The sequence below is a fragment of the Arvicola amphibius genome, chromosome 1, assembly GCF_903992535.2.
Source record: "Arvicola amphibius chromosome 1, mArvAmp1.2, whole genome shotgun sequence".
Lineage (NCBI taxonomy): Eukaryota > Metazoa > Chordata > Mammalia > Rodentia > Cricetidae > Arvicola > Arvicola amphibius.
In genome coordinates, this window is record NC_052047.1 from 120,724,019 (window position 1) to 120,751,716 (window position 27,698).

The 27,698-nt window shown below is 45.4% G+C and overlaps 1 protein-coding gene across 2 annotated transcripts; it reads right to left on the minus strand.

Moving 5' to 3' along the window:
- Positions 1 to 6,928: 6,928 nt before the first annotated feature.
- Gde1 (glycerophosphodiester phosphodiesterase 1) lies at positions 6,929 to 25,999 on the minus strand. 2 transcript variants are annotated; one of them, XM_038309914.1, is made up of 6 exons: positions 25,622 to 25,999; positions 19,299 to 19,474; positions 15,322 to 15,427; positions 12,407 to 12,499; positions 10,026 to 10,237; positions 6,929 to 7,527 (listed from the first exon to the last, which is right to left on the minus strand). In XM_038309914.1, the coding sequence occupies exons 1-6, from the start codon at positions 25,880 to 25,882 to the stop codon at positions 7,380 to 7,382; spliced, it is 996 nt and encodes a 331-aa protein (XP_038165842.1). In that variant the 5' UTR covers positions 25,883 to 25,999; the 3' UTR covers positions 6,929 to 7,379. The 2 variants fall into 2 exon arrangements, with proteins under 2 accessions (XP_038165842.1, XP_038165843.1); XM_038309915.1 differs by having other exon boundaries at positions 19,299 to 19,470; positions 25,622 to 25,754.
- Between the last annotated feature and the right edge of the window lie 1,699 nt (positions 26,000 to 27,698).

The following is a 27,698-nucleotide window of genomic DNA, read 5'->3' on the forward strand; positions in this document are numbered from 1 at the left end:
AAAGTACTGTTTAAGGTCGGATTCTTCTATATCTTCTGGGGTAGGGTGTTCAATTCTTGTTGTTTCGGGATGTCTGGATTGTGGTGATGTCATGTTGCCTTTCATGTTGTTGGAGGAGCTCCTGCATTGGCGCCTGCCCATCTCTTCCTTCAAAAGGAGCCCGGAGGCGTTTGGTGTCCTAGACCAATCTTTGCTGTGACTGAAACTGGTTGGATCTCCCCAGTGTCAGAGGAGGACCTATTCCTTGCGTCACAATCTGAAGAAGCCCGCACTCCCTTGCAGGAATCCCCAGACCTTCCTGGAGGCCAGAGTCTGATTCCTCTGGGTGGATGGCCTTAGAACAGGAGCAGGACACCAGTTCAGGTGGAACTGAACTGGTGGAATACCACACAGCAAACCTGGCAGCACAATCTGAAGGAGCCCGCACCCCTCCGCAGGAATCCTCAGACCTGCCTGGAGGCCAGAGTCTGACCCCTTTGGGTGGATGGCCTTAGAACTGGAGCAGGACACCTGAGAACACTAGGGAAAGCTTGGGAGACACAGGGATGGGAGAAACAGACACAAGCCTGCAGAGGGAAGTGGGGGTAGGGGGTCTATGCTCTCTTCCAGGGCAGGTTGCCCCAGGGTCCGCATTCACTCACCAGTTCAGATGGAATGTCAGTGCATAGGATCAGGGATTCCAGGCAGCCCAGGGTCGCAGCCCAGACAAAAGGGCCAAGGTGGGGGCAGGGCGGGATGGAATACCACACAGCGAACCTGGCAGCACAATCTGAAGGAGCCCGCACCCCTCTGCAGGAATCCTCAGACCTGCCTGGAGGCCAGAGTCTGACCCCTTTGGGTGGATGGCCTTAGAACAGGAGCAGGACACCTGAGAACACTAGGGAAAGCTTGGGAGACACAGGGATGGGAGAAACAGACACAAGCCTGCAGAGGGAAGTGGGGGTAGGGGGTCTGTGCTCTCTTCCAGGGCAGGTTGCCCCAGGGTCCGCATTCACTCACCAGTTCAGATGGAATGTCAGTGCACAGGATCAGGGATTCCAGGCAGCCCAGGGTCGCAGCCCAGACAAAAGGGCCAAGGTGGGGGCAGGGCGGGATGAAATACCACACAGCGAACCTGGCAGCACAATCTGAAGGAGCCCACACCCCTCCGCAGGAATCCTCAGACCTGCCTGGAGGCCAGAGTCTGACCCCTTTGGGTGGATGGCCTTAGAACTGGAGCAGGACACCTGAGAACAACTAAGAAAATATCACTGGTGCTACTGTGTTGAGAGGTCAGCGAGGTATGAAAGTGCATCTCCAGAAGTCATCAGGACTGCAGTGTCCCAAAGAATGATGGATCCTCTGGCAGACTGTCAGGTCCCCTTGCAGGCCAAGCAGCTCTCAGACAAAGGCCTACCTTGCCCCGGGCAGTCAAATGAAGGAGGGGACCTCCCACCGGCCTGGGTGCACTCAATTCCAGGTCCCCAGAGCCCAAACAGGGTGAGCTGTGGGATTTTGTGGCCCCAAAGATGGGAGGATGAGGCAGGGGGAGGGGGGGAGGATTCTGGGTGCAAGCTGGGAAGGGACAGGAAGAGAGAGGCGGTATCCGGGGAGAATAAACCCTCTCCTCTTGTTATTTTTGATAGTACAAGATTGTACTGACTGAAATTTTTATTTAGTTTATTGCTAATGTTGAGCAATGGATCCAGAGCCTCCTGTATGCTGGCCAAGTATACAGCCACTGAGCGGCCTAGCAGCCCTTGAACACTATCTGAAGATGTATTCAGAACTCTGTATTTACCCTTGCAGTTCAGACATGTGTCCCTTGCGCTCATCTCCAGCTAAGGGGAGATCAGGCATCAGTCTGCTCTCTTCCTATCTCCTGCCCTTTCTTAGGGCAGTGAAGTCACCCTGTCTTCTCCGTTTTCAGCAAAGCTTCCTACTCCCCCTCCTGAGTGCTAGGGGCGCAGGTACACACCACCATGCCTGGTTCGTGCACTGTTGGGGTTGAACACGGGGCTTCCTGCACGCCTTGCAAGTACTGTACCAACTGAGCCACATCTCCAACCTTGTGAACGCTGGGATGGCAGAAGGCATCTGCGATACCTTTCCTAGTGTGAAGCTGGTCGAATATTGACAGGGCTTTGTATTTTCCTACTGTTGACATATCAGGGCATTGCCACAGGCAATGGTGCAGGAGTAACTGCCAGCGCTTTGATTATTGTGCTGTCCCTGATGGAAGCACTTTAACTCACTGGCTTTATGAAGCAGGAATTAACCCCACCTTACAGAAGAAGTCCAGGAGCTGTGCCACTGGCCAGGGTCATATACACCATAAATAGCTGAACTGGAAGGCAATACCTACCCAGTGCATCCCAGCCCCTAAGCTTCATAAAACTGAGACAACACACAGGCCAACAGGACTGCATCTGGGTGTCTGTATGTACGGTCACCCATTAATACATACTGTCTCCAAAAAAGTTCTGCATGGAACAAATTGTACACACATAACTGATCTCTATACCTCTTTTGCCATCCCTTCGGCTAGCTCTTATTTTCTTCATATACTTAACACTCATGTTTTTTGCATATGTGTGTCATGTGTTTATGTATGTTCACATGTGAGTGGGCACAAGTATGAGCGGGAGTACATATGCACGTGTGTGCTGTGCGTTCAAGTAGAAACTGGAAGTTGACATCAAGTGTTTCCTCCCCATCACTTATATATTGGGGTCAGGGTCTCTCCCCAGATCTGGAGCTCACCCCTTTGGCTTGTCTAATCAGCTGGCTTGCCATGGGGACTTCCTTTCTAGGATTGCTAGTAGGCCACCACACCCACCCAGCTTTTCTGTGGGTTTTGGGAATCCATCTCCTTGGTTCTACTCATTTTCAACCAGCATTAGTGGGTTGTGGCAAAAAGAAGAAAACAATGGAGTTGGAAGCCTAGATTTCTGGGGTCCTATTTGTCACTCATAACTCAGTGACCTTCAGCAAGTTCTTTACTCTTCCTCAGCCTCTTCCAATCCCTCACCTTAGAAAATAGTAATATGCTGGGTGATGGTGGCGCACATCTTTAATCCCAGCACTCGGGAGGCAGAGGCAGGCGGATCTCTGTGAGTTCAAGGTCAGCCTGGTCTACAAGAATTAGTTCCAGGACAGGCTCTAAAACTACAATGAAACCGTCTCGAAAAACAAACAAACAAACAAAAAAACCAAAAACAAAAACAGAACCCCCTGGGTCTGGCTTGTCTGGGAATCAAATGAGAATAAATGCTTTGAAATTTGTCTGGGAATCAAATGAGACAATGAAATGCTTTGAAATGTCTAACCTGAGAGCTGTAGAAGAAAGATTAGATTTCAGAGTCAAAAGCCCCTGCCTCCTGGCTTCTCTGGATGTGTGGCAGAGATGGTGGCTCCTGTACTGGAGGTGGGAGTCAGGAGTTTACCTGAGGTAGAGAACCCGGATCCCAACTCTGATGGCCTTTGTTCTGGGCACATTGTTTCTTCAGCACAATCACAAGTTATCACAAGTCATGGCCTTTCTTGAGGAACCAATCAAAACCATCAGGCCAGATTTCAGAGACTCACACATTGGAGAGCTTGACTGACAGGAAGAGTGTGTTCAGAGGTGGGTTGCCCACTCTCTCACAGTGCCGGCAACCTTCACTACTGTCTACTGTGGGCTGCTTGGTGCTGCTGTTTACTTGTGAATTGACGATACACAGGTCTCACATTTCTCCAGCTGGCCCTCGACATTATGTAGCTGAGAATGCTTTTGCGCTTCTGATCCTTCCGCTCCACCCTTTGAGTACTGGGATTACAGGTATGCACCCCCGTGCCTGTTTATGCAATGCTGGGATTGAAGCCAGGCTTTCCTGCATGCTGGGCAAGCTCTCTACCAACTGAGCTACATCCCCAGCCTCCGGCCATGTTTCAAATGCTGGTATATGAAACGGAAAGGAAGCGTAGTAATACTCTCCGATGAGGAGGGTCTGGTGAGCTGGTTAGAAAGCGCTGAGCGAGGAGTATCAGAATCTAGTCTCCAATGGGCTGATGGAAATCAGATCAAGCTTGGGGCGGGGGGTCCTGCCAAAAAAAGGCTTACTTCTAGTAATGAAAGTTTGTTTCTGGTGAGGGAGAGAAATAGAATCCAACAATGACAAGACAAAGCCAGGCACAGCATCCTCTGGCTGTAATCCCATCACTCTAGAGGCTGAAGCAGTCCACAGTGACTTTGAGAGATCAGCCTGGGCTCCTCAAGCATGGCAAGACCGTGTTAGATGTATAAAGATGTGGCCGTGGTTATGCGGAGACACACACAGGGATACAACAAGACAGCTTCAGAGTCCTGAGCAGGGAGGTGCACAGCACTCAGTGTGGGAATTTATGATTTATTAGATGTTAATTTCTTGCTAATTAGTTTTTTACTCTGGTAATTTTCAACAAAAATAATGTAATCCTAAAATGATGACAATGGGAAAAAACACTAGGTAACACTTGGTTTTCCTCTGTGGCCTCAAATTTAAGAGCAACAACTTAGCTAATCGACAGCACTGCCTTTTAATAAGGATCAATAGTCCAGTTTTTCCAGAGTTTCATTTTTTGCAACTTAAAGATGTTTTTATGATTTACTTTGGTTTAAAATAACAGCCCTGCATCAAGAAGTCGGCAGCCGTTATCTCTAAGATGAACTAAATGCTACTCAAAACATTTCAGCTTTTCAAACAAACATCCTTAAGTGAATGCTGACGATTAGTATTTTTTTTCTTTTATCAGTTAAAACGGTTTTCTTTTTGCAACACCCTTTCATGTAATGGCAATAATTAATTTAAGTTATAAGAGCTAGTTAGAAACAAACCTAAACTATAGGCTGAGCTTTTATAGTTAATAAGTCTCTGAGTCATTATTGGAGAGCCAAGGGTCCCAACCAAAAAAAAAAAAAAAATCAGCCTACAAGACTCCATTTTCTCAGACCCAGATTCTAAGTTACAGCACAGACTAAGCGTTCCAAGGAGCTCTAACAGCAAGTACTAACACTTTCTCAGGATTCACTCAAGCCTGGGCCCCATTAGCAAAGGACTTGAAGTCTTAAATCCTACTTGGCTGAGTCAAGTGCAAAATGGATTTGGAGGGAAATGAGGAGGCTCTCAAGTCTCCAGAAGGGTCGCAGCTCTTCCAAGGGCCAACCAACTTTGTCACATGCCAGGCAGCCATTTTCAAGGGATCCAAGGCTCAATCAGGCCTCAGATGTCTTTTCTGGGGTCACTTTCTCCTCCCACTTGTCACTTGGTCATAGTGACATGCTTAGATACTTAATAAATGTTAAATTTCTTCAGAGAACCTCCTTGGGGTTGGGGTGGAGTATACTCTTAGTGTGAGTTCAATCCAGCACCAAAAACTAAAACAGAAACCAAAAGTTTTAAATATTGGAGACTGTGTGGCCAGGCTAGATTCCAAATGGTGATCCTCCTGCCTCTGCTACCCAAATACTGGGATTAACACCATCACAGCCAGCCTAAAGCTGGCCCACATGCCCCTGCTAGCTTCCCCCTCCCAACCCTCTCTTTCAGTCCCATCTGTGGCTTTTGTCAGACCCACAACCTAGCCACTTACAGCTGGGTTTCCTGGGGCTAACCTGTAATCTCAGCTACTTGGGAATCTGAGAGGTTTGTAAGTTTATGGCCACCCTGAACAACTTAGTAAGACTCTATCTTCAATAGGCTAGGGGGCCAGTTAAGAGCTTAGCAGACAGGTGCTCACCAAGCCTGATGACCCGAATTCAGTCTCTGGGATGCACACGGTGTAAAGACAGGGCTCAGGCAGGCTGTCTTGTGATCTCCACTCACACCCACAACAAATGTGCTTTAACATTTTTGACTTTGTTTGAAATGGATGTTTCTTTGTATAGTTCCGGATGTCCTGGAACTCACTCTGTAGACCACGCTGGGCTGAACTCAGAGATTTGCCTGCCTCTGCCTCTAGAGTGCCAGGATTATAGGTGTGCACTACAACTGCCTGGCTTAAATCTTTTTAAAAAGAGGGCTAGTGGTATAACTCTGACAGAAAGCCTGCTTATCGTGTGAAGACTAGGTTCCATTTCTAGCATCCAAAAAAAAAAAAAAAAAAAAAACCCAAACCAAACCAAACCATCAAAAAGCTACTTAAGGACTGGTGAGAGGGCTCAGCATGTAAAAGTACTTGCCACCAAACCCAGGGATCTGAGTTCAATCCCAGGGACTCACTTAAGGACAGGACAGACTTCTGCAGCTCGTCTTCTAACTTCCATGGCAGCAATGCTGGCTTGTGTTATTCCCTCCCCGCCAAAAAAATGTAAAAAAATAAATAAATAAAAACAAAACTGCTATGCTCCCAATAGAAGCCTTCTTTGTTAATGTAGGGATGATGAGGATCAAGCCAGATCACCCAGAATTGGATACTGACTGCCAACTGTGTTCTGGACTCAGGTATGTAACTAAGTCAGTGGTGCCTCAGCTTCCTCATCAATAAAGATGATGCTAACACATTCGTAAGCTTTTTTGGAGGGTTGCAGATGATTGTGCATATAAATGCCTCATTTAGTTCCTAGTCTAATAACTAGAAAAAAAGGAACAATAGTTCCCCTGAGCACGGTCCCCTTTGTTTTGAGGCTGTGCTCCCTGCCCAGTGGTCTGTGCTTCCCCAGTGGTGAAATGAAGAGCTCCTTAGGAGCACCCTCCAGTTCCATTTGTTTAAGAGGCAGTGTGTGCTTGAGATCCCAAGCAAGCCGCCGCTCTGCCCCTGGTGGTCAGAAGTGCTTATGCTAACAAGTCACCAATAATTCCTTGGGGTGCTCCTGGCTTCCTCTGCACTGTGACTAAAGCAGGTGAGGCCTCCAGCTTGCACAGAGCAGCCTCCCCCAGAAACCCCAACATTTTAGGACTGAAGGCTTGGTACACAGTTTGCACTCGGCTCACCTTTCAATGATTTTATTAGTATGGTCACAAGTTTGACACCTACAGGTCGCCGTTAAGAGAGCTGACGACAATATTAGAAATAAATGAATTACTGAAGTACGGCAAGATTTAAAATGTCAACTCAGAGTGACCGTGCGAGCCCCATGCACTGACGCCTGTGTCCTAACTGCAGGACCCACTCTGCTCATCCTCATCCTCATGGCTCTGTACCCTCAGCGGGTTTGGGGCAGGACCATCCTGCCTTTTCGCAGATCCCGATTTTCAAGGGCAACAGTGTTGAGCCTTCCGGGGAGCATGGTGGCCACACCTAGTTTCAGCTTGTGGGGTGAAAATACAACTATTGCTAGTGTGAGCCACAGGAGCCCCAGGGCTTGTGCTAAAAGAATATTCTGATGTCTCTGCGAGAGGCCTCCAGGCAGTTTTGCTATGGTATTTCCTCCCAGGAATCTAGAAGTGAGGTGTACAGTCTTCTAGCATGCTGTCAGTGATGTAGCTGGACCCAAGATGGGACTCGTAATAATTCTTTTCATCAAAGGTGTTGACCGTCCAACTAACAACCTGGATTCCTTTAGCTGACCACTTCTTCAAATAGTCCCTGGAGAAAGGGAAAGAGCAATTGTATTAGAACGAGCAGTTGTCCCTGGAATTGAGCATGTGAGTATCAGCAGTTCCCAGAGAGCCTCCAGGTGCCCTCCTACTGCAGAAGGCTGAGAAACAGGCATGCCCTGGGCTCCTAATACAATCAATGGATGCTGGGAACCCAGCATGCCCTGTGCTCCTAATACAGTCAATGTATGCTGGGAACCCAGCATGCCCTGTGCTCCTAATAGAGTGGGGAAGAGTGTGGGGAACCCAGCACACTGTGCGCTTCCTTTACACCATTCTAGCTTCAAACACTTCAGACAGTCACCAACGTCTAACACTGGGCCTGGCCTGTCTCTTTCCTCTTACACCACACTGCCTGTTTCCTTCTGTACTGCTGAAGCCTGACTCCTTCAGTTCACCAGGAGAACAAGCTCCTTCACATGGCACTTCATGAGCGTTTCCCTCCTCCACTCTGTACCTCAGAGTAAGCAGCAGCACCCTAAGCTTTCTTCTCCTCCCTTTCTTCCTTTCAACTCACAGGCAGAACTTAGTTCACTCCTGGAGTCCTGCCTGCATCTTGGTGAACAGAATTCCTGAGAGTGCACTGACCTTCTCCCGTGTCTCTGCTCCCAGGTTACAGCAAAGGTTGCAATGAAAAGCAGTTGCTGAGATACAAATCAGACACACACCTTCAAACAGCCACATTCTCTCAGATTCACAGGCCCAAGATGACTCAGGGACTTCCAGGCAGACAAAAGGCCCACAGTCCAAACACCAGAACTGGGTATTTCTCAAGATGAATGAGCTACCCTGGTGTGCAGCTGAGACAACACCTTCAACGAGGATGTCAAGTAAGGCATCCTTGGTAAAGCCAGGTACACAAGTGTGAGCCTCTCCCCCTCCACCATGCCCAGCTCCTCACATGGTTCCACAGTACTGGCCCTCCCTGACAGCAGCGGGGCTGAACTTGCTTTAACAAGTGACATGGAGAAGCTGGGGTTCAAAGCTGAGCCCTAGGCATGTGGGAGGCACTCATCACTCAACTGGATCACCAGCCCTCGTATCCATTTTCTTTTCAAACAAGTTCTCACTGTAGCCCAGGCTGGCCTTGAACTTGCAATCCTCCCACTTTGGCCTCCAGGATTTCTGGGATTTCAGGCCTGTGGCACCAGGGTAACAATTACCTTCCCATTCCTCCTCTGGGATCCCCACCCCATCTAGACTAGGTCAGAATATAATGTCTACACACTATTGGCCTTGAAGCTGTTGTCGCCTCTTGTCTTTTGCTACTGTTCTCCATCTTATTTGAGACAGGGTTTCTCAATGAGCCTGGAGCTTGGAGCTCCAGCTGGACTGGTCCCCAGAATCTGCTGGTGTGGTCCCTGAGCACTGGGGGTGCAGGTGCATGCCACTGTACTAGCTTTACATGGGTGCTATCGATCTGACGTCAGGTGCCAGGGCTTCTACAAGAAGCCCTTTACCCCTGAGCCATCTTCCCAGCCTCAGCTGTGGTTTTATATTTACTGGACTTACCACTGGGTCGGCATCCCTGCCCTGTTGGACACTGACCTACAGGACATGAGCACGCTTTCCAGGCAGAGAGCATGACTTCACCACTGCACCTCAGCTTCCTTATGCAGCACCTGGCAGCACTGTTGGCAGTAACCAAACGGCTGCCGGGTTGAACGCATGAGCAAGCTGGAAGTCATATGGACCCACAGCTATAAAACTGCCCAAGGACGGGCTCAGAGATGTTAGCAGGTCAGAGTCTGCGGGACATGAGCAGAGGGAGGACGGAGGCTGTGAGGCTGAGCCCGCCCCTGTTGAGTTCTCAAAGGGAGCCGGTCATTAGCAACACACTCTCACCATCACTTCCGTTTTGTTTAATGCACTACAAACTGGGCTGGAGAGACGGCTCACTGCAGTGCTTGCCATGCAAAGCCCCCACAACAAAACAAGAAGGGAGTCAATGAGGTGAGCGGTGACGTGTCAGCTCTGCCACACACTGACAGACACATCAAGAACTTACATACAATTGATGTGCTATAGAAAATTGTAAGTTATTGTTTTAAGATAATTTTTAAAAAGTGCTTGTCATGCAAGCATGAAGACCTGAGTTGGGTCCCAGCACCCATATAAAAGCTGGGAGACACGGCAGCCCACCTGTAATCCCAGTGCTCAGGAGGTGGAGATAACCCCGAGGAGAAGCTGGCTAGCTGACCAGCTGCATCAGTGAGCTTCAGGCACACACAAGCATATATGAACACCACATATACAAACAAAAAAACAAATAAAAGCTGTAACATTGAGAATATCTAATTGGCCTGTTCTGAACCAGTGAACTATGCCTGGCATCTTCCCACGCTCTTCCAACAGCTGACAGCACTCTAACCTACCAGGCACAGGCACCGAGAGTCACAAACAACCCAGTCTGTCCACTGCTCTTAGCCCTCCTTCCCAGAAGGAGCTCTCGGGACATGTGAGGCCAAGAGACAACTTCCAACTTACGGGGAGACAAAATCCTTCTGCATGAGGAAGGCTGAAATTCCACAAAGGTACCACAAGACATTGTGCATGCTCCAGTCAAGCAAGATGTCCAACACCACAAAGATGGACTGCTTCCAAAAGACACTGTAGCGAGGCTTCCCATCTCCAGTATGGCTCAGGCTCCAAGGCCTGTGAGTTAGGGCTGTTATTACCTTCTGATCCATTTGTCTCATCTGAAAAGGAATTTTGAAAAATAAAATGATCATCTCATAAGTCTACAATTTCTCAGTATTTTAGATTTACCAAATATCCTTTTGATGAGAAGGCCATGGTGCCTAGCCCCATGGCTATTAGGTACGTCATCTCTCACAAATCCTTTGAGAAAACACAGCAGATGTAGGTTTTCAATATGCAGTGCAACTGAGGCCCTCCTTCTCACAGCTCTACAGGAACTGCACTCCTCTCAACATCAGAGAAGGGGGCTGGGGGAGCCCAGCAGCAGAGTGGCCACACAGGAGGCTCCAGGTTCAGTAGAAACACACAGAGAAGTGAGAGAGAAATGTCAACCGCAGGGTGAAAGTTTATTTGTTTGCTTGTCTGGGTTTTTGGAGACAGGGTCTTCTGTAGCTCAGGCTGGCCAATCGCACCAATCCTCCAGCCTCAGGCTCCCAAATGCTGGAGTTACAGATGCACACCACCACGCCCAACTTTTAGGGTCAATTTTAATAATGCCATGAAAATAAACTTCTAGTTGAATTAACTGAAGAACAATTTTAAATTCAGAACTCAATGAGGATGGAGGCACAATCATTTCAAGATGGACTGGTTAATTTCAACCCTGTTCATGGTAAGACTGAAGAGCTTTGGGGAGGGGAAGGGATGGAGAAGGAAAGAAGAGGGGCTGTGAGGGGATGAGAGAGAGGGCAGAGCAGGAAGAGGGCAGCCTGGGAGGAGGTACCGCAGGCTGTGCTCTCAGCTCTACAGGAGAGCATTACACACTCTAATGACCAAGTAAGCCTGGAAATCTTGAATCCATGTGTCTGTCAGACCCATGACTTCATCCTGGGAAGGTCTGGACTGGCAGGCACGGTCCCACTGCAAACATTTTCAAGTATATACTCTGCTGACCATTGTGGAAGGATGCCATAGAACTCATTACTGTGTAAGATAGCAAATAAAGAGAAAGACTAAGTAATTACCTTTTTATAGGGGAACTAAATGATAGATCAGGAATCTCATTTATAGATGAATTCTAGATTCTGAATAAAATATTAACATTTTATAATTTCCCAGTAAACTGACAGACCTGGCCAATGATACCAAGACTCATGACAAAGCTGCAAGAGCCCAAGAGATGAAGTGTGTCTCCTGATGGGCACACACCTCCCATTAGGACATGACCTTGCTGAGAATAATCAATCCTAACTAAATGAGTTCTCAGCTGACTTTACCAGTTTACAGGAAGCAAAGTGGGCAAGAGTCTGTAAAATCTCATGAGTGTACAATCACCAAATCCAGACATGGATAAACGCAACAACATAAATAATGTCAGGACTAGGAACATAGCTCAGTGGCAGAGCATGAGACCCTAGCAGTACACACACACACACACACACACACACACACACACACACACACATGCGTGCATGCTGCACACATGTTCACATGCACACATGTGCATATTCAGATATATGTATCTGGTTTCTCCAATGAACACATGAGCCGGGGGAGGGATATCTTATTTGGGTATTGATGCAAATGAATTTTTTAAAACTATAAATAACCAATTCTTATTTGAAAAATTAAAGGCATTCATGGAACTCCTGAGACACAAAAATTTTTGTTTTTCTAATCTTTGATGACAGTAAGCAAAGGCTTACTGGGGAAGATCACTGGGGCAGAGGAAACAAGCAAGATCATGGCTACAGGGGATTCGTGCAGAAACCATTTTTATGTGCATCTGAAACACTACAGAAGAGGGTTTTGTTGTTGTTGTTTGAGACAGGGTTTCATTTTACAGCCCAGGCAGACCTCAAACTCAAATCCTCCTGTCTCGTTCTTCTAAGTGCTGGGATTATGAGTGTATCCCATGGCAAGAGTTGTTTTAAAGGCATGTTTACTATTACTTCGGAAGTAGGGCTGTGGCCTCGTGTTCCTTTTGACGATGTTTACCGAGGTGACATGAATGAACTTGTAATGTGCTTGCCTAAGAGAAGGTGCTCTGAAGAGGGCTGTAGCAGCAATAGAGCTCCTTGAGAGACTGCCCTGCCATAACAAAGAGCCTCTTGACTGTGGCTGCATTCAGTCCAGTGTGACAGGCATCTATCTTATACTCGCAGAGCCTGCTGCTATTACCTCCAGCAACTAACCTACTGTGATACAGGAAGAAAAGTCAGACTTACCTTATAGATGACTTCTGGCAAGAATGAGCAGACCATACTGTTATTGTACAGCTGTGGAAATTCCATGTATATATTCTTTAGAGCAGCCGAAGCCTGTATAATAGAGATTCGTGTAGTTAAAATCTACCAAAACACCATTGTGCCAGCAAGCAGCTATTGCATGGTGAGTGCAAATGCTAGACACTGAATCAGACGTGTGCTGACACTGCATATGGAGATACGGGAAGCAGTGGCCACCTTCAACACCGAGGTACATTTTAAATCCACAGCAGCAGAAGAAAGAAGCCAGGTACTGCTGTATTACCACCACGTTGAAAGGTTCACCAAGAACCCACTTTGGGGCAGCATGGCAGTTATATAGGCCAGAGGAAGCTAGAAGCAAAACTGCAAATGCCCTTCCTCTGACTCTGGTTTATCACTAGGAAGGAAGAGTTCTTTCATGCCCTCAGTCTACCTAGCCTAGGCTCCCAACCAGGGACTCCAGAGGGTGATTTGCTCAGGACAGAGGACTGAGAGATCCACCATCCATCATGGAGAATGCAAGGGAAGTAATGGGGGTGAGGGGGATGGGAAAGAGCTGGAAGTCTCTCAAGTCTCCCCAAGTGGAACTCAAGTCTCTTTCTACAGCAGCCCAGCTAATAGACAAGGGGGAGGTAACAGAGATTCCAAACATCTCTAACCTTCTGAATGAATGACAGTAGCAGCTAACACAGTAAGAGTCACCAGACACCACAGACATCACCACTGTTGAACACTGCGGATTCTGGAACATGACACACACTCCCCCAAAGTAGAGAAGTTACACTAATGGACTGGGAGAGAAGGTAACTTCTCATAACCCTATATGGTCATTCCATTATTCCCATTTTATCCACAAGGAAAGTGATGCATGTCGAGTTTACCCTGTAGCAAATACACAGCTCTGCCAAGGTCTGTCAGAGTCCAAAGCCTGTACCCTGCGTTTCAGGGCTCTACTAAGTCAGGTTTCTCGCCAACACCCTACCCCTGTATTGCCATCTTGGTTAATGAGATCGCTGTGTTCTATCAACCTTGGCTGAATACTGTAAGCGCCATCTGGAAACAAGGGGCTGAAGGTTTCTTCTTAATGCCCCCACCACATTAAAACAAACAAACAAACAAACAAACAAACAAACAAACAAACAAAACCATGAAGAACAGCACTCTGGGTGAAATGTGGGACCTGTCAGGGCTCCCAACAGAGACAACATCAGCAACAAAGCCTGAGGTGCTCATTAAAGACACGTGTGTTGCGACTGTGGGCACAGCTGGGTGGTAGGCACATGTTTAGCATGTGTGAGCTCTGTGTTCAATCCTGGGCACCAAATATATAAATAAATATTTAAAAATTCATTGACCCCCATGTTAGACTTCTTCAGTGTTCCTTCCTCCTGTGATGTAACCTGTAAAATCCTCAAGTCTGACCTACTGAAGTAGAATAGGTTCTTCAGGAATTCTGGCTGGCAGGAAAACCTAAGTATTTTTATACTTATAACCATCAGTTTATTGGAATAATAGTTACAAACATTCTCTTCTTTCCTTAAAAATGGGAGTTTACTGTAATAAAATTCAAGTGTATACTTACGTTCATACTTCTGGTTCTAATAATTGCTTTAAATTATTTCCTGGGATTATTCTCCAGTGGGGAAGTAGAAAAAGACAAGATATCCTGAGTAAATTGAGAGCATGGGGACCTTGGGAGAGCGTTGAAGGAAAGGGGAGAGGCAGGGGGGGAAGCAGAGAAAAATGTAGAGCTCAATAAAAATAAAAAAATTTTAAAAATTAAAAAATAATAATATAGGGGCTGGAGAGATGGCTCAGAAGTTAAGAGCACTGGCTGCTCTTCCAGAAGTCCTGAGTTCAATTCCCAGCAACCACGTGGTGGTTCACAACCATCTATAATGGGATCTGGTGTCCTCTTCTGGCAGAACACTGTATACTTAATAAACAAAAACAAACAAATAAATAAAGTGTTTAGAAAACAAAGAATTCTCCAGTGATGGGCACTAATAACTAGGACTACAGGACAAATACTCACAAAAGCTGGTTATTAGACAATGACATCAGAACTGTGTTTTATCAGTAATTTCCAATGCAATGTGCCTTTGTGGATGCAGCACATGTTGTAAGTTTTTGTTTTTAGGAATTTCATACACATTTGAAGAAAATGCAGCAATCTTCTGAGGAAAGAACAGATGTTCAACTCACTGAGTAACAGCACTGTATGTAGTGATGGCACTTGCCCAGAGGGACATGCCTGTCCCACGAGCTGCCAGAAGCTTCGAGTACAGCAGTTCCTTTTAAAGGCAGTGCAGGTCCCTGTCCAACATCCTCAGCCTGTGAGACAGAGGTGAAGAACGGGGCTGTGCGCAAGCCATCAGCTTTTGTGCAGGGAGCGGTCTGCTGCAATGGTGCCCTTTACTGTTTACAGCACGTCTTTTGGGAATGTGTTCTGTCTAACCTGATGCTGACACTGTGCGAGTGGAAGACTTGCAGAAGGCTCCATAAAAGGAAAGCATTTTCAAAATGTAAAATATGAACTGCATCTTATACTTCCATTAAGTAAGTATAATATAACATTAAAAAAGGAATAAACCAGAAAATACATGGTTAGCTTTGAAAATGATAAGCCTTACATAAGACATCTCTTTAAAAAAGCAAAGTCCGGGGGCTGGAGAGATGGCTCAGAGGTTAAGAGCATTGCCTGCTCTTCCAAAAGTTCTGAGTTCAATTCCCAGCAACCACATGGTGGCTCACAACCATCTGTAATGGGGTATGGTGTCCTCTTGTGGCCTGCAGGCATACACACAGACAGAATATTGTATACATAATAAATAAATAAATGTTTTTAAAAAAAAAAAAAAAAAAAAAAGCAAAGTCCATGGAATAAACTGTACCATATCTGCATGGCCTTTGACATCAAAGAAGATTGTGAGGTTGTGGTTGAGACACTCTGTAACGGCTTCCTTCAGGGTAGGGATCTTTTCATCAGGGAACTCATTTCTGTAAGAGGATAAAGAAATGGCTCACAGTACAAGTACAGAAAAAGAGCAAGGTTTATTGGTTATTGGTCCTAAGACCATCTAAAAACACAGATATTCACATTTTAATTCATAACAGGAACAAAATTACAGTTACGAAATAGCAACAAAAATAATTTTATGATTGGTGGTCACCACAACATGAGGAATTGTATTAAAGGGTCACAGCATTAGGAAGGTTGAGAACCACTGGTCTAAAAGAAAATACATTCTGCTAAAGAAAATGAAGCTTGGGAGCTCACCAAGGCCATCTGGACTGGGACTGAACGAGCATGGGATCAAACCGGACCCTCTGAATGTGGCTAACATTGGGGGCTGACTGAGAAGCTAATGATAATGGCACTAGGATTTGATTCTCCTGCATGTACTAGCTTTTTGGGATCCTAATCTGTTTGGATGCACACCTTCCTAGGCCTGGATGGAGTGGGGAGAGCCTTGGACTTCCCACAGGGCAGGGTACACTGCCCTCTCTTAGGACTGGAGGGGGAGAGGGAAGGGTGAGTGGGGGAGCGGGAGCGGAAGGGAATTGGGAGGAGGTGAGGAGTTAGAAATTTTGAATGGTATTATTTATTTATTTATTTATTTATTTTTCACTGTTTAAGGAATTTTTATTAAATCAAGAATTTTATAATACAAATTACGTTTCCTTGCTTAGTTATTGGTATTATTTATAAAGCAATAAAATAAAATAAAATGTTTGAATTTTTAAACAAAAAAAAAGAAAGAAAATGAAGCTTAAGGGCCTGATACTCAACAAATCAGCTTCCTCTCATAATGAAGCTTCACTCTACATGGTTTAATCTGTGCCCATTCCAACCTATTACTATCAGATCTTGGCTTGAAAAAGCGCACGAGATAATTTACATGTTACAGGCAATTCCACAGCCATTTGGGCTGATGTCCACTCCATGGAGGGGGGAGGGAACCCTAAGCTTGCTGCTCTCTTGACACCCTACCCTCTTATTTTGTTTTGCTAAAATAAGGTCTTACTATGTAGCCCAGGTGATTGGAACTTCTGACCTTCGTGCTAAGTAGTGGATTACAGGCACAGGCATCACTGCACCTAACTAGCTAGAGTCAAAACACCGACTTTTCCTGACATGTGGTTCTAATCTAAGCCAAGTACTTCATTTGGAGTCAATCATTGGGAAAGCTATCCATTGTAATTGTGGAATTAAGAGTAGTTATGTGGGGCTAAAGAGATGCCTCAGTGGTTAAGAGCACTGGTTGCTCTTCCAGTGGACCACGGCTTGATTCCTTGCTCCCAGCAATCACATGGCAGGTCACAACTGTCTGTAACTCCAATTCAGGAGGATCCGCTGTCCTCTTCTAGACTCCTTAAGCACCGTACACACATGGTGCACAGACGCCCACTGCATATCACTCATACACACACACACACACACACACACACACACACACACACACACACCCATCAAAAACCTCTTAAAGTAGTTATGTGAAGACATTAAGAGATGGCTCAGCGGTTAACAGCACTGATTGCTCTTCAGAGGACCTGAGTTCAATTCCCAGGAACCACATGGTGGCTCACGACCATCTATAATGATGTCTGGTGCCCTCTTCTGGCCTGAAGGCATACATGTAGGCAGAACACTATATATAATAAATAAATCTTAAAAAAAAAAAAAAGATGGCACTATAATACTATGCCTTCTTTGCTGATCCCAAATGGGGATACTGACCCGAAGCACTTTTTCTGTTGTGTTAACTTTAAACCTGACATCTATTACATTCATTCATTCAATTATTTTGTTTTTTTGAGACAGGGTCTCTGTTTAGCCCTGACTGTCCGGGAACTTGTTCTGTAGACCACTCTGACCTTGAACTCACAGCAATCTGCCTGCCTCTGCCTCCCAAATGCTGGGATTAAAGGTGTGGGCTACCACTGCCTGCCTATTATATCTATTGAAGGGGGAGTGTGACACACATGCCATGGCACATATGTGGAGGTCAGAGAAAAACTCCTGGAAATGGTTCTTTCCTTCCACCATGTAGGACCTGAGGCTAGAACTTGGGTTGTTAGGCTTGATGGCCAACCGTCTCAAACCTGACATCCTCCTAATGGTTACCAATTTGCCAGCCTTCCCCTCAAATACAGAAGAGCAAAGACTTTCTGGTGACACAAAAAGCAATTTCAGAAAGTGGGCTCTGGATCTTTAGGTTATTGATATTCCTTGCAGCACCAGGATAGTTGGCTTTGGCTGACTTTAATTTCTTTTAGGTCTGAGTCATCTTACAGAGGAACAGACCTTCATCACTGGATCAGACAACTGACTGATATTCTAAAAGTACCAGCCACTGATCAGGGAACTGGCATTACATTAAAAACGAGCACGTTTTTATTATCACAATAAAGACAGGGGGCTAGAGAGATGGATCAGAAATTAAAAGCAATGACTATTCTTCCAGAGGAACCAAGTTTGAGTCCCACTACCTACATGGCAGCTCCCAATTATCTTTAACTCCAGTCCTAGGGAACTAACACTCTCTTCTATCCTCTGTAGGCACCAGGCATGCATTTGACAGAGATACACATGCAGGCAAAACACCCATACACATAAAAGAAAAATAGAAACATTAAAAAGACAGAAGGGGAGGGATATAAACAGCCTAATTTCAAAGCACATCATGTGGTGTTTTAATTATCAAGGTGTGGTCAACTCTCGGTGGAGGGAAGGAAGGAAGGGCTCAGGGTTTCTGGGAGTCAGACATGCTGAGTCAAGGTAATGACTGGTGTGGGCTGCTTATCTTCCAGAGGATTCAGAAGAGAACTCTCTGGAACATCTTCTGAAACTAGCTCTGAACATGTATTTGTGCACATGTGCGTGCATGTGTACGTATGCATGTGTGTGCACGCATGTATCCATAACACATATACAGATGATATGAGAGGACATAATCTAGTTGGAAATCTAAACTCATCTTTTAGTTTTTTTTACAGGATTAAGAGACATGAAGGGCAACCAGAGACAATATGGTATGGTCCATGTTTCTTCGAACTGAAACTGGGATAGTCACTCTAATCTTGATTCTTATAAGAACTCATCATTGACTCTTGAGTAGATCATTTAACTTTTCTGTAATTGTCTGTAAGGAAGATTAGTGTATGGTAGCTACCCACTGTTTTTAAGTGTAAATATTTATCTATACTTAAGTGAACAATTCAGTTTTTCAGTTGTACCAACCCCGCCAGATCTTACCAACCTTTGTACTGGACCATGCGGGAACAGAGCATCCCCACTGATGGGACAGTGTTGCTTTGGAAGTTTACTAGGCTACTTTTACTCCTTACAGTCTACGACTCCTCACAAGTTTGTTGTTTACTAGGCTACTTTTACTCCTTACAGTCTACGACTCCTCACAAGTTTGTTGTTTACTAGGCTACTTTTACTCCTTACAGTCTATGACTCCTCACAAGTTTGTTGCAAGGATCTGATGAGTTGGTTAACAGTGGAATCATGTCTTGACCAGCTTAAAGAATAAGTTGGTGTATCTGAAGGTGAGAGGACTGACAAGCCATCGCTTCCAGTCTCTGATCCCAATGTAAAAGATGGCAGAGACAACTCAATTAGTGACTAGAACTCAGACAGCATCATTATCCTGAGAACGCTGCAGAGGCCGGATACCTCCCAATGGGACAGGGTTAAATGCATACATAGCATCTCTGTTGTTGCTGCTGTGTGCTCACTATGTGGGAGGCCCATTAAGTTTAAATGAACAACTTTTTCTGGAACAGACATACTTAGATGACAGTGTCTGCCTGTGACCACCATAATGGCTGAAGGGCCTGTGTAATGACGCCAGTGACTCACCTGAGTCTGTGATTTGCTGCAGGGTTAAGTTTTCTAACTTGTTCAAATGTCAGATCACATAGTCGGCCAGACCCGTCTGTTGTCCTATCTACCGTGTTATCGTGCATCAAGACAGGAACTCCGTCAGAAGTAAACTCGATGTCCAGCTCCACACCTGTTGCTCCATTCTTAGCTGCCTTAACAAAAACATCAACAAGATTAATGTCAACAGCTACAGATATCATTTTATATATAAACATGAAAGAAAAGCAACATGGCTGGTGAAGCAAACAGCTGCTGCCCTTACGGGTTTTGTCCTTTCCTCTTCTAGGCAGCCCCCACATGAACTTGTTTCCCATGGATGCTAATGTTGTCTCAACTCTCGCTCTTCCCACTATCGTAGCAGCAGAAAGAGGAGACTTCTGTCCCCAAGCCTTCTCTGGGTCATGGTGGCTTTGAACATTTTGACTCTGAAATTGAAATCTGAATGAAATTTATGACCTGGCAATGCTGAAGCATGCATGGGCAGCCCGGATACAGTGGTTCTGTTGAATTTGTTCATATACTGGGTTTCATGGTCTAAATTGAGGAGGATGATTGACCAGGTCTCTTCCTCAAGAGGGCACCAGATCTCATTGCAGATGATTGTGAGCCACCATGTGGTTGCTGGGAATTGAACTCAGGACCTTCGGAAGAGCAGGCAGTGCTCTTAACCGCTGAGTCACCTCTCCAGTCCTTTATACTTAGCAGTAAGGAATAAAATATAGTCATTTTTAAATTTTGTATAATAATTCGCTTGCATTTAGACTGCCCAACACTTTATTTTGCTATACAAGCTTTGTTGTATAAGCTTTAGCCTTTGGGAGCTGTTTCACTCTAGAATGTAGGGTCAGTTGCCATAATGAAATTCAACAGGATCATCTATGTTGCAGGAAGCCTAGAACATCTTGTAAGCCAATTTACTTAACCACTGCAAACATCACTTCCGAGAGACCTGGCAATTAAGTCAAAGACTAAATTGGCTAGCTGAAAGTAGACATGCAAATGTTTGCTCATTAAGTTTCAAGCTTATGAACGTTTTAGCAGGGATGACAAGCCAAAAATCCAAACACACACACACACACACACACACACACACACACACACAAAAGGACCATTGTGATATGTCACAGACTAGTTAAAAAGACCAAAAGATTAACTATCAGTGGCAGCTAAGTTGCCAGTTTATGTTCAAGGTACAAAGCCCATTACCAAGTCTGGCAACCTTAGTAACAATATACAATATAAAAGGCCATTATCAAGGTCAGGGTTGAGGTAATTTATCAAGAATGTATAAAAACTTATAAAAAATTGATATTTTAAAGAAACTGCTGATACATTTAATACTTTATAAATTACATTTGAGCAGAATATCTAATATACAAAAACAGTCACCTCAAGTAGTTTTTTCATGGGGCGGGAGCTATCGTGTAAATGTTCTACAGTAAGTGTTCATTTGCTAGCTGGGCTCTTGAATACTGTCTGCAGTGTTCTTACTTGAATATCTAAGACGTATGAAAAACAGAAACGTGGGGAAATAAGGTATCTTTATTAAAAATAATACGAACAGTTGCTTATCTAAAAGCAGGCTGTGGTCAGCAAGTCTATGGACGCTGTTACATGGGAAAGCTGGTCACTGCCCTGTGCTCCCATTACTCAGTTATTTCACAACTCTGGTATAAACAAAACAAACCAGGCTTGTGTTGAGTTAACCTCATCATCTCTGAGAAACACCAAGACCAGGGACAACTGTTTGATTATGTCTGTAGCACCGACTGTGGACCAAGAAGTTGTTAAGCTTAATAAGGTATATTAGAATTTATCTAAAGAGAATTTAGGCCCCACTATAGCTCAGTGGTAGAGTCCACTGTTTTGCATGTAAGTAACTAATTAATAAAATCTAAGCACTAACTTAGAAACACACTGATGTGTGTGTCCTTGGCGTCCTCATCATAATGAACACAGGAAATGCTCATTATGATCACAGTTTTTCATTTTGGTTCACTGCAAACATACATAGTATAGAGTAAGAAGACTTAACAGACATAACCAAGGAAATGATAAAACATGATGATAAAGTTATAATAGTTACTTTTTTTAGGCTTTTCTAGTTTCTAGGAATTACTATGTTTTAAATCTAACAACTTGTTTGATTCTTTTTTTGTTTTGTTTTATTTTTTGAGACAGGGTTTCTCTGTAGCTTTGGAGTCTGTCCTGGAACTAGCTCTTGTAGATCAGACTGGCCTCGAACTCACAGAGATCCGCCTGCCTCTGCCTCCCTAGTGCTGAGATTAAAGGCGTGCACCATCACCACCGCCTGGTTGACTCAGTTAATTCTTACAAAAAATATTATTAATCAAGTACTAGTCACATCCCCACTTTTTAGACAAAAATTTAGAAATTTGGGCTGGAGATATGGCTCAGCGGTTAAGAACACTGGCAGCTTTTCCAGAGGACCTTAGTTCAATTCCCAGCAGCCACTGGTGGCTCAGAACCAATGGGATCTGCTGCCCTCTTCTGGCAGACAGAGTACTCAACCCTTAAGAAAATGCTGTACTCTAAACCACTGCGACTTTACTATTAGTGGCTCTACTGCTGAAGAACCAGAAGGCTGGTTCTCTCCCTGTTGTCCCCTCACAGGGTTTATGTGCTCAGCACACGGTGAAGTGCCAGGGAGGACATGCACTACTATGCTAGTACAGCAAGCACTCCAGATCCACCGTACTTACACATTCTGTCCCTTTAAGCAAGCATTTCAAAGTCAGATTTACCAGTTAAGTTTAAGGTTAGAGGTGTTTCGACTTTATTTCAGTATTATTTTCCACCCTGAGTCTACACAATCTTTTAGTTTCACTCATGTGACCACGAAGTCCCTTCAGTCCTAATTCCATCTCTGGCTGTGTCATCTAGGCTGAGTTACCATCTATCTAGGCTCAGCTTCCTCATTAAGATGGCATTCCTATCATGCTCCACAGAGTTGTGAGGATGTGGGAATAAAGCCTGTGATGAGCCTGGAACCCAGCTCAGAGTTTGTATTCCCCACAAGCTATTACAACAACACAAGCTCAGTGAGTCATTCTAAGAAAAGCTTCCGTCTATGCTGGTGACAAAGCGTCACAATACTAAAGGTTGCAACATTCCCAAGTTAAAGTTGAAATGTTCCGCAAATCAACATGGGCTATGTTTATAACATAAAATCACAATTCAGTGTTCACCACACATTTGTTTCACTATAATACAAACAATAACTTTATTTCTTGATGCTGTACTAGACATTTAATTGTACTTTTCTTCACCATGGTTATTTGGCCACAACACAAATAAATAAGGTGAGACACACAGTATTTTAACAAGAGCACTAACATGAATGAAGTCCACTAATTTGTGCGATCTCCTCTCTCTCTCTCTCTCCCCTCTTCCCCTTCCCCCCTTCCCCCTCTCCCTCTCCCTCTCTGACAGGGTTTCTCTGTTGCTTTGGAACCTGTCCTGGAACTCACTTGGTAGACAAAGTGGGCCTCAAACTCATGAAGATCTCTACTTGCCTGTGCCTCCAGCGTGACAGATTAATGGTGTGTGTGTCACAACACCTGTTTTTTTAATCCATTCATTTCACATTTAGCTAGTACTCTTTGTGTAATTAGCATATTACCTGCCAGAGACTCCGTCAGTCAGAACCTCTCTGTCCCCAGGAGAATGTCTAAGTACACAAATTCTGAGGTGCAAATGTGCAAAGGGAAGGACAGAACAAAAACAAATCTGGTGGAAATGCTCTCTGTGTGTGCGTTTTGTTTTGTTTGGTTTGGTTTTTCAAAACATGGTTTTACTGTGTAGCCCTGACTATTCTGAAACTAGCTCTGTAGACCAGGCTGACCTCAAACTCAGATATCCTCCTGCTTCTGCTGGGATTAAAGGCGTGCACCACCACCACCCAGCTGGAAATACTGTCTTTTCAAGTCAATAGGGAGTACACAATTGTCCTCTACAGTTTGCATCTCATGGCTAAAAAGATGGCCCACAATGACCTGCTCTTCTTGCAGGCTGACCTGCCACATTTCATTTTCTCTTCAGACCAGGAATCCAGCTGGTACAATGTAAGAGTCATTGTGACTGCATGTAAGACTGGCACAGAGAATTCCGCCCTGCTTCCTTAGGACACAACAGAATGAGCACTGGATTTGCATCACACATATGCTTCCTCATTCATTTAATGAGATCAACCCAGGCAAACATACTCTTGGCCAAACCACACTGTCAACACACACTTAGGAACACTTTCTGTGCTCAGTTAACTGAGTACTCTTTAAGGCAATTTACATCAAGGTAAGTGGAACTGGAGCCAATGGCCATTGGTGTTTTGCTCTTCTCCTGACAACGTGCATAGACACGCCCTCCACCGACTCAGAGGCTGTCCTTCCACTGTACCTTCCTCAGATTTAGGTTTCTCATCTTTATTCTGGGATGGCACTCTAGATGGCACCAAGCTGTCTTTAGGAAATAGCTCACCCACGGCAATTCACTAGGCTTTGTGTGCATTAGTCCAGACTCCATATCACATTTCATAGATACCATTATTCTTTTCATTTTACAAACAAGAAAACTGAAGTTAGGACTGACGCTAGGGTGCTCAGTAGAGAGTACTGGATTATGAGCACATTCCTTAAGATGAACAAAAGACATAGCAAACCTGCATTTAAACAGCCTGGAAAATGTTTTAATCTATGCTAAAGAGCATCAAGTCTTCCCATCAGAGGCATTATTCTAGAAGAGCAGTTCTCAATCTGTGGGTCGTGACCCTTGGGGAGGAGGTCAAATGACACTTTCACAGGGGCCTGCTAAGATCATCAGAAAACACAGAAATTTACATTGCTATTCATAACAGTAGCAAAATTATAGTTATAGAATAGCAACGAAAATAATTTTATGGCTGGGGACACCACAACTTGAGGAACTGTATATTAAGGGGTCACAGCATTAGGAAAGTTGAGAACTTCTATTTTAGAAGGCTCTGTGTGTGTTGGAGTCACAGTTTTCCCAACTAATCTGTCTTGAAGATATGAGACCAGATGTACAGCTGTCTAAAACGTCAGGTGTGTGTGGTGATTCTTGCCTTTACTCCCAACACTAGGGAGATGGAGGCAGGAGACCTTGGTGAGTTCAAGACCGCCAGTTCCCAGGCAGCCAAAGCTACAGAGACCACATCTCAAAAAGAAACAAAACAAAACCAAACTAAAAAGGAATAAAAGCTGGAGTACTTGCATACATTCCAGGAATGTCCTCTACAGCCTCAAGCCACTCTCAGAGTCCTTACACCCAAAGCAAACTGTATGTAAGTGGCTAAGCTGTGCCAACACCCCATACACTTTTTTTCATGATTATTTTTGATCCACAATTAAATCCACAGATACAAAACCAGTATGTATGAATGCAGTTCACTGAAATGCTCTTGCCATGCAAGCTGTCATTAACACGAAAACAAGACTTACAAGGGCAGGGGGAGAGCAAAATTCTCTGGGGTGCCTTGTGGAAAGGGGAGACAAATATTGACCAGGAGTCCGGCTGCTAGTGTTGACCATGAAGGTGTGTTTGGAGAGATAAGGATAGTACCCAAGTAAAGTAGAGGACAAAAAAAAAGTACACCCTGTGATAAGAGCAATGTGGACTAATCTCGCCTCACCAGGTAGGGGTGGCACAAGCCTTTAATACCAGAACTCAAGGAGGCGAGGCAGAGGCAGGAGAATCTTAGTTCAAGGCCAGCCTGCTCTATGGAGTTCCAGGACAGCCAGGGCTACACAAAGAAACCCTGTCTTGAAACACTCATTTACTCAGAACCTATTTGGCCTAGTTCATGTCTTAGTTCATCCACACGCTGAATTTTGTTCTGCTTCTTGAAGCCAGGATCACAAATAAACCTGCTGAGGTCCTTACCACTCCAACATCAGCCTCACCTCTGGACCTTTGCACTTGCCATTGGCAATTCCTGGAACACTTCCCACTGATCCCAAGGTTCCTTGTAATTTTAGTTCCAGTCCACATATCTCTAGTCCACAGACTACTCTGCGGCAAATCCTCCCGTCCACTCCTTTACTTCTGCAGCACAACTGCATCATTCCCCCACCCTTAAAAGTATGCTATTATCTCTCTCAACTCCGACGGAAGCCGTGCCAAAGGAGCTTTGCCTGGTTCGCGACTGTCACAGGTTCTGGCACAAACCACGTCTACAAGTACCTGCGGAACTCTAGAAATAGCAGCAGTGGAGAGGGCTGCGGGGCCAGCGGCGAAGCAGGCCTAAGGAGTGCGGGGCTCACCTGCCGGATGGCCGCCAGTGTGTTCTCGGGCGCGTCGTGACTGCCGCCGCGGTGGGCGATGACGGACACGCGGCCACGGGGCTTGAGCACCTGCAGGGCCCGGCGGGACGGCACCGGCTCGAAGCTGACGAGCCGCAGCAGGATGTAGAGGCTGCCGGTGAGCACGCAGGCGTTGAAGGGGCTGCGCGTCACCACCAGCAGCAGCACAAGCACGAAGGAGAAGGGGCCCAGGAGGCCGCCCTGGTCCTCCCACAGCCACATGCCGGCGCCTGCACCGGCACGGACCGGAGCCCCGGACCTGCCGGGCGACGCGGAGACGCCGAGGTACTGGCCACAGCCGGAACCCTCCGCTGGGAGCAGCGCCGTACAATGGCGGCGGCGGACCCATCTCGAGAAAGAGCCCGCCTCCCAGCCAATCAGAGTCCCGGAGCTCCGGCGTTGGGGGCGGAGCCGCTGTCATGGCAACAGGGGCAGGCCCGGGCTCCAGGCCGGGGTTCCAAGGCCTCTTAGGGTTTCGGGAGGTAAGGTCCGCCCTGACCTTCAGACTCAATAAAGGAGGGAGAGACTGCCAGGGTTCCTTAGTGACCTTGTATCTGACCTCGAGAAAACTGAAGGCTTGGTGACTTTGAAGGAACAAAACCGCTTAGCCTGTTTATTTAAGATGTGCCAACTAAACACTGGCTTAGGCGCTCGCGTTTCGGGAGTTCTTCGGTGTCAGAGCCTGAGCCCTGGCATCTGCAAAAAGCCAATAAAATAGTAAAAAGCAGAGAAACAGTCACACGGGAAAAAATTTCAGTGACACACACCATTCCCAAGTCCATTTTCAGGATTCTGACTTGACATTTAGGTCTAAACAGAGGGCCACAGGTGTGTCTAGCTAAGAAGTTCCGCCCATCGCGGTCCCGCTTAGTTCCAGTCTATCCTGAAAGGTTGTCTGACAACACTGTGTGAACAAGTTTCTCTTCAGGTTGATATGGGCTCTAAGCCTTTTCCTTCCTTCAAGATGGGACTCCTGGGGAAATTCCAATTTCCTGGAGTCAATGCCTCCAAATGATATCAAGAAGGGAGACTCACAAGTCTCTTTGGAATATCTTGTTTCCTACAAGGACAATTCCATTAGGGCACCCAAGGTGTGTGCTCTTAGTGGGATTACCTTCCCCTGGGGGAAGTATAGTGAGCATGATTTAAAAAAAAAAAAGACAAGAAAAATTAAGGGGAAGTGGGAAGGGAAAACCCCCTACCAGAAGAGACTTAAAGTCAAGAGACTTTAAGCATCACATATAGGCCACATTCCTTTTATATAGGAATATATATTTGAGCATTCACGTCCGAATGCTCAAATAGTGACAAATCTTGAGTAAGGTCTGATAATATAAGGCCTTTTTCCTTTTTAGTTTCAAAACTGCAGTTTGTTAGGACCATAAAATGCATTAACCTCCTTATGCAACTTTTATGACTCATGGTTTTATCTTATGGACTGTGGTTCTTCCTAGGTTGTCCCCAGAACCACTCTAATCTCATTCATTGAAGAAAAAAAAGATAGGAAAAAATTAAGTTGCTGCTGCTAAGATACAACAAACTCTTTCATATTGAGTCAAGAACCCTGTCTGTCTTCATCTGACATCTGGACAGAGTCAAGTGGCAGCATGACACTGTGTCTCTGGCTCATACCCCACCCCCGGTGCCATTCCCAATAGTTCAGCTGACACCTAACCCTTGGCTGTGCCCCAGGCAAGGCTTGGGCAGACAAGCACTATATACACATCCTATTCTTACCTTGGCCTACTTGAAATAGGCATTATATCAGAAGGCTGATTTCTGTTGACTTTGGAAGGCTTTCCAGGCACAATCAGATAATAAACCTGGAAAGAATTTGGATGATCTCCTATTTTATTGATGAAGAAACTAAGGAGGAATAAAGGAGCAAGTAACTGTGGCACAAAACAAAAACAGACCAAAACCCAAACCACATCTGTGACCTCTTTCAGGAGCCAGATCTGAGTGATCATGGTCCAGGAATGTGTATTTAGGTCTCCCCAAACACCATGTTCCAATCTGCAAGCAGTTTCATGTTTTT

What these genes read in the sequence shown, in the direction of transcription:
- Gde1 (XM_038309914.1), bottom strand. Translation starts at nt 25,882, where the DNA reads ATGTGGCTGTGGGAGGACCAGGGCGGCCTCCTGGGCCCCTTCTCCTTC. An exon ending in CACTGGCGGCCATCCGGCAG is followed by an intron (nt 19,475 to 25,621) that starts GTGAGCCCCGCA and finishes GTTTTTGTTAAG; the next exon opens with GCAGCTAAGAATGGAGCAAC. An exon ending in GCAGCAAATCACAGACTCAG is followed by an intron (nt 15,428 to 19,298) that starts GTGAGTCACTGG and finishes ATCCTCTTACAG; the next exon opens with AAATGAGTTCCCTGATGAAA.